General features: G+C 44.7%; 1 protein-coding gene across 8 annotated transcripts in view; it reads right to left on the reverse strand.

Moving 5' to 3' along the window:
- The window catches only part of NEDD4L (NEDD4 like E3 ubiquitin protein ligase), a 250845-nt gene that overhangs the window by 158091 nt on the left and 78120 nt on the right, over nucleotides 1-14634 (reverse strand). For 7 of the 8 annotated variants that reach the window (XM_035101003.2, XM_088652854.1, XM_035101002.2 and 4 more), the window contains exon 2: nucleotides 8069-8142. In XM_035101003.2, coding sequence (XP_034956894.1) covers nucleotides 8069-8142 — 74 coding nt within the window. Of the gene's footprint in view, nucleotides 1-939; nucleotides 1083-8068; nucleotides 8143-14634 lie in introns of those variants that run through there. The other variant, XM_088652861.1, reaches the window with a different exon arrangement.

Raw genomic sequence — 14634 nt, forward strand, 5'->3', positions numbered from 1 at the left:
GGTGGCCTAGAACCCAGGAAGACCCCCAAGTTCTCCCAATCACTGCTCTCTTGGCCGTGAGTTCATGAGTGTGGCCATCCTTTTCTCCCTTGAAAAGTAGAGAGAGATGGAGGAAATTCCTCTTTCAGCTCTATGTGATTAATTATACTGTATCACCCTTTTATCCAGTTTCCTTGGAAAAGCAAAATTAAAAAAAAAATTCCTTCCAGTAGCACCTTAGAGACCAACTAAGTTTGTCATTGGTATGAGCTTTCGTGTGCATGCACACTTCTTCAGGGCTGCAGAGAACCCTATTATGAACCTCCTGCTAATTTAGCATTGCTCCTACACATATTCATGAATAAGGAACTCTCATCCTCACAGCTTCCAGTGCCCTGCCTCCATCCAACAGCAGACAAGAAATACCAGAGTTTTATGTGAGAAACGCTACAGCGGAATTGAAAACTGGTGTTCAGACCCGCCTGGTGTTGACCCAAGTCTACATAAAATGGTATTACTCATGGCTTAATGTTAACACAGAGCTGACGCAGGAGCAAACTTGCAAAACAAAAAAACAAGAATTTTAAAGCGTTTGCACAGTTTCACGATAAGCTTCCAATAAATTTGGATGCATTTCAGATGCAAAATGCAATTCCAAACACATACAAAAGCCTGCTCTGAGTCATTGTCTCTCTGGTGACAATGGAATCACCTGAGCTTTAAAAAGAAGTCTAGGACTCTTGGCCAAAGTAGCTCAGATTCCATACAAAGAAGAGTCAAATCAAAGTGAGGCCTTTTAAATTACATTTTGCAATTAAAGCACACTTGTACTCCTTTCTATACTAGCGGCAAAAGGCACCTTGGTGGCCACTGTGAAAACAGAACTCTGGACCTGATGGCCACTGGTGCGGTTCAGCAGGCTATTTCTTAGGTCTTTAATCAGAACACTGAAAATCTCACCCAATCCACTGAAAATCTTGCTCAGGTCCCCTCTGGAGCAGATAGCACAGCAACCCTCAGGATGCTGCAGATACCAAGCCCCACACTGGTGCAGAACGGAGCATGGGCTTTGTGGATAGAGAGGTGAGTCCTGTGCGTATCCGATAGGGTTGTACTACAAAGGAGCCTGGATTGAAATAATTTGGTTTAACTTCCGCATGGGTCAGGCAGTCCGTATCTCTTGCTCACGAACCAATCACCTCCAAGGACACAAGGGCAAGGAGAAGGGAAGTAAAACAAGGGCTCCCGATTCGGTCTGTTTTAATAACCCTCCATAAAACATAGTAAACAGTCGTTTTGTTCTCGCTCTCCATGCAAGCAGTGTTGTGCGTCAACTGAAATGTGCTCAAATCATAACTGCTTCAAAAATGAATGATCGAGTGAAAGAGGGCATCAAGGACAAGACAGAGAGAACCTGTTCTTCCACAATGTTAAGAAGGGCACAACAACCTGGCACAAACGGGTTTGCTGGCCAAAATCAATGAAGAAAGTGGGGGAGGCCAACCCCCATAGCACCTGGCTTTACATCTAGCAGGTTTATTGTGGCATGAGGTTCCACTGGCCAAAATAGATCAGCGTTGTAGTGTGGAACCAGTCTGCCCTTGAGCCTCTTCAATGGTGAAAGGGAAAAGATGCTATCAGGTGTGGAGCACCAGTGAAAGGTTCACCAGAAGTTCAGGACTGTCACCAAAGGCTTTAAAACAAGCCTCTCCCACCTTCCTCCCCATTTCTATGCAAGCTGCTTAATTTTTAACAGGCAAGTAGGGAACCTCAGGCTTGTACAGGAATCCCACTTTCTGTCATGGGAAGAATCCATTCTAAGACACCAACCCCTCTTGACTCAGGAGGAAACACTATTCAATTTAGTGGGAATTAGCTCCATGTAAACATGCCTCAGGCGAGAAGGGAAAGACACACTTTCCTACTAAAATGGCACTGTTCTGGTAAATAGTATTGTTTTGCAGAAAATCACCCTAGAGACATTCCATGGAAGGTATCTGTTAAAAGGATTTGCACCGACTTTACTCAAGGCACCTGCCTGAACATTTCGATTAATTGGCACACATTCTGATGAACCAACACCTTCAAGCTTTGCAAGCATCTCCATCCTTTTTAGTGGGTAAAATGATACCGCAAATGTAACAAGTCAACTCAGATTTCTAGAGAGGGACAGAGGCCCAACCTCCCTCTCACATTACTTGTTGTTTTGTCTATTGGTGGTTTAACATATGTTAAAAGGGCATTGGGGTTGCCCTGCTAAACCTCTCCAGTGCCGCCCTCTGAATTTCCTAGTCTGTTTTATTCCAGTCATAGAAGGTTAAAATGTGGAGATGCTACAGCCAAAGCTAACCCAGTTCCATAAGGCTGTAGCAGTTATGGACTTGTAAAGTGTGTTCCTTAGTTTTTAGAACAAACCTTGCTCCCACTTAAAACCTTTAATGAGCAGCTGGTAGACTTGAAAGCAATGCCGCACAACTCAAGCCACTTTGTCACCATTAATATTGATTCATGGGGGAAATGTATTTACTATCTTCCCACCAGAAAAGGGGCACAAGCTATTTTAAAAGTACAAGCTTTTATACAAAGAGAGATCTGAGAAGCAGAGAAGGCACATGATTTTCCTGGAGAAGAGATAATCATAAGAGGGAATATGATAGCCCACATCAATTGAAGGGCAGTCACATAGATCAGTGGTTCCCAATTGATGGTCTGGTGGGGGGGGGCCTCACCTATGGGTCAGTGGTACCATTCACGTAACAAAAACTACCATAGAGATACCAAAAGTTTCAAAAGTAGTAGGGGATCCATAGAACTTAGCTGATGGGGAACCAGAGCAGTCTTCCCCAATGAGGTGTCCTCCAGATGGTTTGGACTACAACTCCCATCATTCCTGACTGCTGGCCACGTTGGCTGGGGCTGATGGGAGTCGTAGTCCAAGACACCTGCAGGTTGCAAAAGGCTGCTCCAGAGGGCAGGATCCATATCAATGGATCCCAGTTACAAGAAAGGAGATTTTGACTAAACATTAGGAAGGCATGCCTGGCGCTATAAAGCTCAGAGGCACAGACGGCTTTGGAAGGTGGTGGACTCGCTCCTTTGTTAGACTGAAACATGAAAGCTAAATTCAGGTTGCATATTCCAGACTGACAGCAACAAAGCCGATGGGATTTGCACCGATACAAGATGCTTGATGAAAGCCAAATCTGCCAAAAGTCCTACAGACAGCAAAGAGAAAATTTCAGAAACAGACTGGAAAGAGAAGTTGCTGAATTGCAACTCATTACCAAGCTTAAAACCATGGAGAGATCTGGTATGAACAGAGACATAGGATTCTTATCTCATTATACATGATCAAGCTTTCTTTAGCACCTCAGCCCTTGCTTTTTCCTGCAAGACCAATTGCAGTCATTAACAGTCATCAACAGGTTTACCACTCCTATCAGCCCATCACCCATTCCCATCACCCCCACACACACACACACTCTGACTATACATAAGGGTCTGGTGACTTCTGTTTCAGTGTATCTGAAGAAGTGTGCATGCACACGAAAGCTCATACCTATGACAAACTTAGTTGGTCTCTAAGGTGCTACTGGAAGGATTTTTTATTTTTATTGTGAGACACTACTATATACACCTAATTGCCTCTGAATAATGGTTTTGACCTGAAAAGCACCGGGCTGATGCCTTTAATCTGAAGAAACCATTTCCCACCACTCTCTTCTCTCTATATTCCTCTGCTCATTGGCACTGCACTCTACTTTAAGAATATGAGAGCTATGCTGGATCAGGCCAGAGGCCCATCTAGTCCAGCATCCTGTTCTCACAGTGGTCAAAAAGATGCCTATAAGAAGTTCATGTGAGTACCACCACGGTCACCCCATGTGCTATTTCCAGAAATACAGGGCAGTGTTAGAAACTCAGATATATAAACCAAGCACCAAGTGGCTCCTTAAACCAGGGTTATGGTCGCCAAAATGGAAGGTCCAGTTGCCGTTTTGGGGCCAGACGGCTCGAAAGTTGTATTTTTCAATACAACTTTTTGGCTCCTGAAATTCATTCTGATTGTGCAGATGGATAGATTTCTACAGGATGTGGCATTAATGTGTGAAAACAACCAAGATCCAGGGATCCCTAGGCATGCACCTCCAGATGGTGCAGACGTCATGTGGTTGATAGCCAGGTGCAAAATGCGCCTGGCATCTGACAAATTTCGAACGCTGATACAGAGACATACTCTCTTCAACAGTGGCCAGTAGATCATATAATAGCCTTCAAATTCCTCCATGAATTGGTCCAGATCCCTTTAAAGCACTCCAAAGTGCTGGTCATCACTACGTCTATAAGCAGTGAATTCCACAATTTAACTGTCCCTCCTTTTGTCTCTCCTGAACCTTCCAACATTCAGCTTGGATGTGCCCAAGTTCCAATTTTATAAGAAAGTTAGAAGGTGCCTAGTGCCTTTTGTGCTTCAGTATCCAGACCCAAAGTGGAAATCATTCTGCAGAAGGCATATCAAGGAATAGCGAGCTGCTGCTTCACGACATGAAATTGCTGCAATTTTAAATACCTATTTTGAAGGTCTGATTCATCCCTGTGCCTGATCATGTTCTCCAAACCCTCCTCCACACACACAAAATCATATTGTGCGCCACAGATATCCAGACGATTTTCTGTGATTATTTTTTTTTTAAAAGAAGTGTTCGCAGTCACTTGGGTTGCCTAATTAATAGTGTTTTTGGTAATTATGCAAAATGGGAGCAATCTGCCATAAAAAGAGATGGGGGGGGGAGAAAACATAACAGAAGAGGCAGCCTTTGCTTTTAGGGGAAGAAGATTTCAAACAAGGAACTTGTGGATCCAGAACCTCACCCGGGAAGCTTGCACAACAAGAGGATGTGCTGAAACTTTTATCATTTTGGTACGAAGATCAGCTTCTGCATTAAAAGGCCCCACTAAGGCAAGTTCCAGATTTTTTGACGCATCTGTATTTATATAATTTCATTTATATAAATACTTGCTGCATTTACACCCCACCAATCTGGCAAAGCACTCGAGTCAGTTTAACGTTTAAAACAATAGCTTGCAATCTAAGAAGCATGATGCAAACAGGAACAGAGCAGAGAGGCAAAGGGGGAAATGTCTAGAGAGCAAGAAATAAACAAATTTGCCACATGTACTATAGTCAGTCCCCAAAGTATTCTACCTATATCCTCATCAGCCACCAGGGGGAGCTTCCTGAGCCATGAATACAAGAGAGGGGGTGGCGTACTGTACATGTAAACCTAACAGTTTTGTATAAAACAAGAATATATTATTCACTCATTTTGCAGTAGTTTTCTCATTTCATCATCATCATCATCATCATCATCATCATCATCATCATTTGTACCCTGCCCATCTGACTGGGTTGCCCCTGGCCACTCTGGGCAGCTTCCAACAGAACATGCAAAAACACAACAGAAAATCACGCATTAATGGACTGCCTTCAGGTGTCTATGGAAGGTTGTATAATTATTTATCTCTTTGACATCTGACGGGAGGGTGTTTCACAGGGTGAGTGCCACCACCGAGAAGGCCCTCTGCCTGGTTCCCTGCAACCTCACTTCTCGCAATGAGGGAACCGCCAGAAGGCTCTTGGAGCTAGACCTTGGTGTCTGGGCTGAACGATGGGGGTGGAGATCTGTTAGGGTGCTGTTATTGGTATTGTTTTCTGTACATAATTTCTATTATGTATGAGGTTGAATCCTGACAAAACAGAAGTACTATTTGTGGGGGACAGGAGGCGGGCAAGTGTGGAGGACGCTCTGGTCCTGAATGGGGTAACTGTGCCCCTGAAGGACCAGGTGCGCAGCCTGGGAGTCATTTTGGACTCACAGCTGTCCATGGAGGTGCAGGTTAATTCTGTATCCAGGGCAGCTGTTTATCAGCTCCATCTGGTACGCAGGCTGAGTCCCTACCTGCCCGCGGATTGTCTCACCAGAGTGGTGCATGCTCTAGTTATCTCTCGCTTGGACTACTGCAATGCGCTCTATGTGGGACTACCTTTGAAGGTGACCCGGAAACTACAACTAACCCAGAATGCGGCAGCTAGACTGGTGACTGGGAGCAGCCGCCAAGACCACAAAACACCGGTCTTGAAAGACCTACATTGGCTCCCAGTACGTTTCTGAGCACAATTCAAAGTGTTGGTGCTGACCTTTAAAGCCCTAAACGGCCTCCGTCCAGTATACCTGAAGGAGCACCTCCACCTCCATCATTCTGCCCGGACACAGAGGTCCAGTACCGAGGGCCTTCTGGCAGTTCCCTCACTGCGAGAAGCCAAGTTACAGGGAACCAGGCAGAGGGCCTTCTTGGTAGCGGCACCTGCCCTGTGGAACGCCCTCCCACCAGATGTCAAAGAGAAAAACAACTACCAGACTTTTAGAGGACATCTGAAGGCAGCCCTGTTTAGGGAAGCTTTTAATGTTTAATAAATTATTGTATTTTAATACTTCTGTTGGAAGCCGCCCAGAGTGGCTAGGGAAACCCAGCCAGATGGGCAGGGAATAAATTTATTATTATTATTATTATTATTATTATTATTATTATTATTATTAAATTTTCTGTTTTACAATTAAACTTAATCAGTGACTTCCCTTCTTCTCTTTCCCTGGTTCATTTTACATATCATAAATCCCTGCATATTTTACAAAAAATATACCATTCAGTGTTCCATTATTGCATCCATAAAAACTTATTTACACCGTTGAATTTATCTTAATACTGCCAACGTTTTCAGCTGTACGCAATTATTTCCCATATATTCAATCTTCTCTACACATATGTTCTTCTTGTTCTCTTATTCTATATGTTAAGTCTGCAAGCTGAGCATGTTGGTATTGCTGTTGTCCATTACTTTGGGCAACCTTGGTCTTTAGAGCAGTGTAAATATATTAACACACACTGCCTGAAAACATCACTGGTATTCCATCCAAAACACAAAAAACTAGCTCCTTCCACCATCAACATCACATTATTCAACACCAAATAGGACTAACAAAGAATTAAGAGAGTTTGAAATGGCAGTGATGTTGATTCTGAAATAGTTCGCATATATTATTTTAGTAAAATACTAACAACCCCATAAAAGTAATTCCGTAACTACTATCCTCATATTGCACAGAGGGGAGTAGGATTAAGACAATGGGTTTTGGTGACATGAACAAGTCTATGCACCCCTCAATTTGTGCATTCTCCTTCCTCCCCTGCTCATTAAGAATCTGAACCTTTCACTTCTGTTTTTGATAAACTACGGCTTGATGTTACATCCAGACCCTAAACACTTTTTAATCTTATTCATGCTTCATGAAACTCGCCAGATACATAAACCGTGGTTTGAAGTCTGCTTCTTTCAGACAAACTACAGTTAAGATTAACTGCAGTTTGTTGGGTTTGCCTGACACCGCAAACTGTGGTTAATCCAAAACAGGAGCAAAAGCATTTGAAATACTCCTCAAAGCTGTGTCAGGGGAGGAAAGAGAGTGCACAAGCCCGTGGGGAGGCTAGGTTCAGTTATGATAAACCATGGTTTATTGTGACATGCAAACACAGCTTCAGAATTTCTGAAAGTCACATGAATCAAAGAGGTTTGAACAGGAGCTTCCTTGTTCACAGTTTCTATACTTAGCTACTACTTTACACAAGTTACTGTAGTTCATGAATCCTCCACTCTCCCCACGCCCCCCATTATCGTTATAATAAATATGCATATTACCCAAACCTCAATATAGGTGCCCTTTTAAGAAATGAAAGGAAGTAGGATACAAATGATTGGCAAATTGGTTGGTTTTTTATTATTATTTTAACACCAAGAAAACTCACACCCCATCATCGTAACAGCACAGGATATAAACCCAAGCAAATTGCAAACCAATCGAATTGCATTGAAGGGCATAAATTAAAGGAAGCAGATACACGTTCTTTTCCCAGTTTACTCCTAGTTCCTGTCCTTTTCTAAAAGTTAATACTGCAGCACAAAAGAGGCAATTGCCCCAGTAATTTAGATTCTCCTGTCACAGGAGCAATAAAAAAAGAGGAATATACATACCTGGCTCCAAAGATGTCCTTTTTGGCTAGCTCTATTCCAGCTACAACTTTAACTCTAAGGATACGAGACTCCTCCTGTTAGAAAACGAAAAGAGCAAGGTCTTAAAATAGGCTTGTTAAAGTTTGCAAATAGAAATGCGAGAAGCGTTTAAGTGGAATAAGATTAAATCTCCATTAAAGCTCTTATAACCCAAAAGACACATTTGTGGGGGGGGGGGAGTACAATTAGAAGGGAGTTTTCAGTTCCAGACATCAATTCCCGACTCCAGGAACTACCAGGTCTACCCACCAGAGGAGAAGAAATGATACAAACAAATCAAGCTGGGATGCTAAACACCACAAAGCAGAACCTTCTTTGACCATGCTAAAGGTAAAGGGACCCCTGACTGTTAGGTCCAGTTGTGACCGACTCTGGGGTTGCGGCGCTCATCTCACTTTACTGGCCGAGGAAGCCGGCGTACAGCTTCCAGGTCATGTGGCCAGCATGACAAAGCCGCTTCTGGCGAACCAGAGCAGCGCACAGAAACGCAGTTTACCTTCCCGCTGGAGAGGTACCTATTTTTCTACTTGCGCTTTGACGTGCTTTGGAACTGCTAGGTTGGCAGGAGCTGGGACCGAGCAACGGGCGCTCACCCCGTCGCCGGGATTCGAACCGCCAACCTTCTGATCGGCAAGCCCTAGGCTCTGTGATTTAAACCACAGTGCCACCCGAGTTCCCACATTTTTTTGACCATGGTAGCGGATCCCCTATCACTGCTACTAACTATATGGCTCCAAGATCTGCCTCCAGGGCCAGCTCACTCATGCGGCAAAGTGAGGTGATGGCCTCGAGTGGCAGGGTCCACCGGGACAACATATCCAGAAGTCTATCTTTCTTTCTCCCCTTGTTCCTGATGCAAATCTTCCCTAGCAGGGAGGGGGGTGTCCTTTTGGGATCTGCCTCAAGTTCCAAAATGTCTTGGGCTGGCCCTGTCTAGGTCAATAAAGTGTTGCTGATATTGGACACCATGCTCTCCTTCAACACTTTTTTTGTTTGTTTGTTTGCTGGCCATTTGCCCCTCGAGTGCTTTTCTGATCACCCTGCAATCCCAAGTAATAACTGCCTCCTCCAGCTATGGAGGGAAGGACTTCGAATGAAAAAAAAAAGGATGAAAGATCAAGAAAGAGCAACAATGTCATAGGGAGACACATCATATGCTTACCTTCCAAGTCCCGGACTGCAGAATCCGGGACCGGCAGCCGTGTGACACCGGAAGTTGCGTCGACGTAACTTCCGGTGTCGCCTTGCCCTTCTATGGGCACCAAAAATGGCCGCCGCCGGCTTCGAAAGTCGCTTGTACGCATGTCAGGAAGTGCATCGACGCAACTACCGGTGTCGCTCCGCCCATCTATGGGCACCAAAAATGGCCGTCGCCGACACCGGAAGTTGCGTCTATGCGCTTCCGGACATACGTAGATGCGAATTTTGAAGCCAGCGGCGGCCATTTTTGGTGCCCATAGAAGGGCAAATCGGAAAGAAAAAAATGGCCGCCGGCAGGAGAAAACAACGGAGAAAAACGGGAGACGAAGTGATACGGGGGACCACTGGGAAAAGGTAAGTAAAGACGGGGGGTTTCCCGGGGAAAACGGGGTACTTGGCAGCTATGCATATGTGACCGTTCTGTGATGACTCCATTTCTGGATACCAAACTGAGGCAACTCAGTTTATATGAAGTCTATTTGCAACTCAGTTTACACGCAAACTATTTGCATGCAAATGCACATATGTGTGGTGCCAGGAATCTGAAAACAGCAAGTCCTCCTAGCTTGTGAGGAGATGCTTCCCATACAAGCTCCAAGGAGGGTCTACTCGCAAGCCACTAGGACTCTCCAGGGTGCTCCCCATTTTACACAATTTCACGTATGCGCACGGGGGCTGGACCACAAACATTTCAAAAGTAGGGGGTCCATCGCTTGGCTTTTGAAAAACAGGGGTTCCCACAGTCCTTTGCTAATTGGGAACCACTGGTTTAAACAATTGGTAAATCAGAAACCATTGCAGATCTGTCGGAAATCACAGGAGAACTGGGTGGCTGGCCTCATTTCAAGGCAGATCATTGGTGCATTAGGCCAGTGTTGTGCGCACTGTCCGGCAGCAGCTCTCCAGGGGTCATTCTTAGCCTTACTGAAAATGCTAGGGACTAAGCCTGGCATTTTCTGCACACAAAGCAGATGGCTCTACCCACTGAGCTACACAGCCTTTCCCCCAGTTACTCTTGAGATCTATCAGTAGTTCTTTTGCTCAGCCATACACATCCCTTGTGTGAGCTCACATCCGACCACTATTTCCCAACTGCCTCACAATCCATTCCCCTTTATAGCGCTGTGTATTCATTAAGACTGTAAGCCTGAGGGGAGGTGACGGTCTTCTTTGTAGTGATTTGGCTGAAGAACAAGAATAAAATAACAAATTAATTTTTAGCCCAGCTGATTTGCCCCTTACAGCCAATGCCCTGATAAGGGGCAGCATCTCTGCTCAAAACCATCAAAACTTCTGGGAATGTTAACTAAAAGGGAAGTATAAAAACCCTTACAAATAATTAAGTCCAGAGTGACTTAATCTCTCCTAACCACAAGCTCTTTATGTGCAATATTTACAATAAAAAAAACCCGTTCTGAATTCTAAAGTAGCTAATACATCAAGAGAGAGTATCAGTTTCACTTTGCAGACAAGGTGAGGAATACAGAAAGAGATTAATTACAGGAACCCAAACCACAAAAGGCCTTAGACATGCACACCGGTTTTCGGCTGCAGTCAAAAATTATTTGACCTAATTCCGAGCAGAGAAATGCTTCTACCTCTGCATTTTAGGAAGGCCACGGAAAATTATACGTCTGCATCACCCCATAACAGGCCTGGGTCTTCTAAAGAGAACAGCCTCTTTGTAATGAGCCAAACCCGTTGATTATTTCCATTGCTCCAAGATGGGTGTGGGTCTTGGAAAATCGAAGACGTTCTCTATGTATAATGAAAAGACAGGGTCATTGTTTCAGATTAAATTACATGGGGTGGGGGAGAAGCACAGCATTTTGGACATGAGGCACTCAAGGATAACTCAGTGGGTAGAGCATAAGACTCTTAATCTCAGGACCGTGGGTTCGAGCCCCATGTTGGGTGAAAGATTCCGGCATTGCAGAGGGCTGGACTAGATTACTCTTGTGGTCCCTTAGAACTCTGTCATTCTATTATTATTGCATGGATCCCTCATAAAAAAACAACACAGAATTTCAAACACTTTTGTACAGGGTGGAATGTAAAAAATAATGTTTTCTCTGCTGACTTGGAGAGCATTTTGTGCAGGTATATTTAGACGCATTGAATGGAATGAAAGTTTGAGTCGTGGTGGAGGGGAGGGCATGTGTACAAATCCACAAGGGCTTTGTCACCATTTTGTTAACGTTTTAATATTGTTTTATAGATATGAATGCTGTCGTACTTTGCTAATCCTATATTATGATTTTTGGTGCAACTGTGATGCTTAGCTTATTTTTTAGGCGTTTTGTTAATAGTGTTACATAGATGGTAATGGTTTTATTTGCGAGATTGTTTTACTGATGATTTGCTAAGTATTCTGTATGATTTATGCTGTATTTGTGATGTTCCATTGTGTTATTTTTTATCTTTTGTTTGTAAGCCGCTTTGGGATTTATTTGAATAAGAAGCGGCACAGAAATAGAATCAATCAATCTACTCATTGCCAGAGTGGATAAGAGTGTTGGACATGGGAGACCAGGGTTCAAATCCACACTCAGCCACGAAGTTCGCTGGGTGACCTAGGGCCAGTCGCTGCCTCTCAGCCTAACCTACCTCACATAATTCTAGGGAGGGAAAAGAACTGTGGACCCTACACTTGGAGTCCTTGGAGTAAATGGTGGGATATATAAATCTAATAATAATAAAATAACAAAATATGCAGGAGAATATAAAAGACAGCTGTATCAAGCCAAAGGTCCATCTAGTCCCAGATTCTATTCTCACAACGCCCAACCAAGAGCCAATGGGACGCCTGCAAGCAGAAAATGAGCACAACAGTTGGCATTCAAAGCTAGGGGAGGTAGTTGGCATTCAAAGCTAGTTGGCATTCAAAGCTAGGGGAGGTAGACCACACCCATTGTTTATAGTGCCCACTGACAGCCTTCTCCAAAAATCAGCCCAATCCTCTTTTACAGTGGTACCTCGGTTTAAGTACACAATTGGTTCCGGAAGTCCGTACTTAACCTGAAGCATACTTAACCTGAAGTGAACTTTCCCATGGAAAGTAATGGAAAGTGGATTGATCCATTCCAGACGAGTCCGCAGAGTACTTAAACTGAAAGTACTCACAACTGAAGCGTACTTAAACTGAGGTATGACTGTAAAGTCATCCAAGTTGGTGGTCATCATTTACTGGGACACGGGGGACCCTGTGGTCCAAACCAATGAGCCTCTTGGGTTTGCCAATCGGAAAGTCGGTGGTTCAAATCCCGCGACGGGGTGAGCTCCCGTTGCTCTGTCCCAGCTCCTGCAGTTCAAAAGCATGGCAGTGCAAGTAGATAAATAGGTACCACTGTAGCAGGGAGGTAAATGGCGTTTCCGTGCGCTCTGGGTTTCCGTCACAGTGCTCCGTTGCGCCAGAAGCGGTTTAGTCATGCTGGCCACATGACCCAGAAAGCTGTCTGCGGACAAATGCCGGCTCCCTCGGCCTGAAAGCAAGATGAGCGCCACAGCCCCATAGTTGCCTTTGACAGGACTTAACTGTCCTAGGGTCCTTTCCCTTTTAACCTTTAGCATCATTGCATCCTGCAGGAGTGAATTCCATGGTTTACTTTTGCACAATTAAACAGTACTTTTCCTTTCACCTGAATGTACATTGTTCTGGATTATCAGCACACAGCAGCTCTGTAATTTGGGGGTGCTAGAGATAGCCTAATTGAAAGCAAAACACCCAAGTCTAACTTCCAGCCCTTTTGCTAAAGGCTCTGAAAAACACGGCACATTATGAACAGCTTGCCCTATAAACATCATCTCTCTTGGATGAACTTTCAACTCCTTTGGCACACTAACTGAGGCAGCACACACACACTTGCACGCACACACACACACACATGCCAGGGACTGCTGCAAAAGTCAAGCAGAGCTGGGCCCTGTTTAAACCAGTTTTGCCATTGCACATATAAACTGCACCTTTATTTCTGCCGGGCAGCCTTCCAACAAAGCGTGACCTAAACCTGATGTTGGACAGTCAAATGGCAGCACCTGGGGGGAAAAGGAAGGAATTGCTCTGCCCTTGCCACACCTGCCTGGTTATAGACAAAGAAGTGACAGAGGGAAAAGGTTTGCAGAATTTCGATCCTTCTTTCAGTGTGGCTGACAATCAAGAAATCACCATAGGTTTTCAAAACGAGGGCGCCGTTTCCTCAATTGTCCCTTATCTTTGCAAAACAAGGTTGTGCATGCATGCCGCCTTCATTTCTATTCAACCCTGGTGGAGTGTGTCTTCATGGCGCGCCGTGGGGCAGAGGGCAACATGAGGAGGAAGCACAACAGGGCAGACATGTGCCCTTCCAATCAGTTTGATCGAACCGTTTGGAAGGCCACATGCCTGCTGCCTCCTCCTAACACCCCGCCAGCCCCATGCTGCTTTGCAAGGCTAGGTTATGGGATCGGACTCACAAAACAGCGCAGGGCTAGCAGGGTGCAGCGTGAGGAGCAAAATGCACCCTCAGAAAACTGTGCCCAGGACAACAGCCCCCCCCCCCCGCCCTGCCCACGCTACACCTCTGCTTGAAGGGCCATTGCTCAGTGGTAGAACACCAGCTTTAAATGCATGGGTTCAAATCCAGGCATCTCCAGGTGGGGCTTGGAGAGATCCCTGTTTAGAAAGTGACTGATAAGTAGCACCTTAGAGACCAACTAATTACTGGTAGGTAGCCGTGTTGGTCTGGGTCGAAGTAAAATAAAAAAATTCCTTCAGTAGCACCTTAAAGACCAACTAAGTTTTTATTTTGGTATGAGCTTTCGTGTGCATGCACACTTCTTCAGATACAGTGAAATAGAAGTCCCCAGGCATTTATCACTCAGAAGGGTGGTGGAAGTGGGTGATTGACTGACTGATAGCTGTTGATGACCGAAAACGACTGCAAATAGTTTTGCATGAAAAAGCAAGGGATAAGATGGTGTCAGTAATACTGAGCTAGATGGGCAACCATTTGACTCTGTAGAAGGCAAGTTCCTATATTTTAATGACTAGGGCTGGGCGATATCTGGTTTTCAACATCGCAATATATCACCAGCTAAACATTGCAATATACCGATATATCACAATATCTGAAATAAGGATGGACAATAAGGATGGACCACAGAGCCTAGAGTTTGCTGATCAGAAGGTCGGTGGTTCAAATCCCTACGACGGGGTGAGCTCCCGTTGCTCGGTCCCAGCTCCTGCCAACCTAGCAGTTCGAAAGCACGTCAAAGTGCAAGTAGATAAATAGGTACCGCTCCGGCAGGAAGGTAAACGGCGTTTCCATGTGCTGCTCTGGTTCACCAGA

This window comes from Zootoca vivipara, chromosome 10, assembly GCF_965207765.1.
Source record: "Zootoca vivipara chromosome 10, rZooViv2.hap1.1, whole genome shotgun sequence".
Lineage (NCBI taxonomy): Eukaryota > Metazoa > Chordata > Lepidosauria > Squamata > Lacertidae > Zootoca > Zootoca vivipara.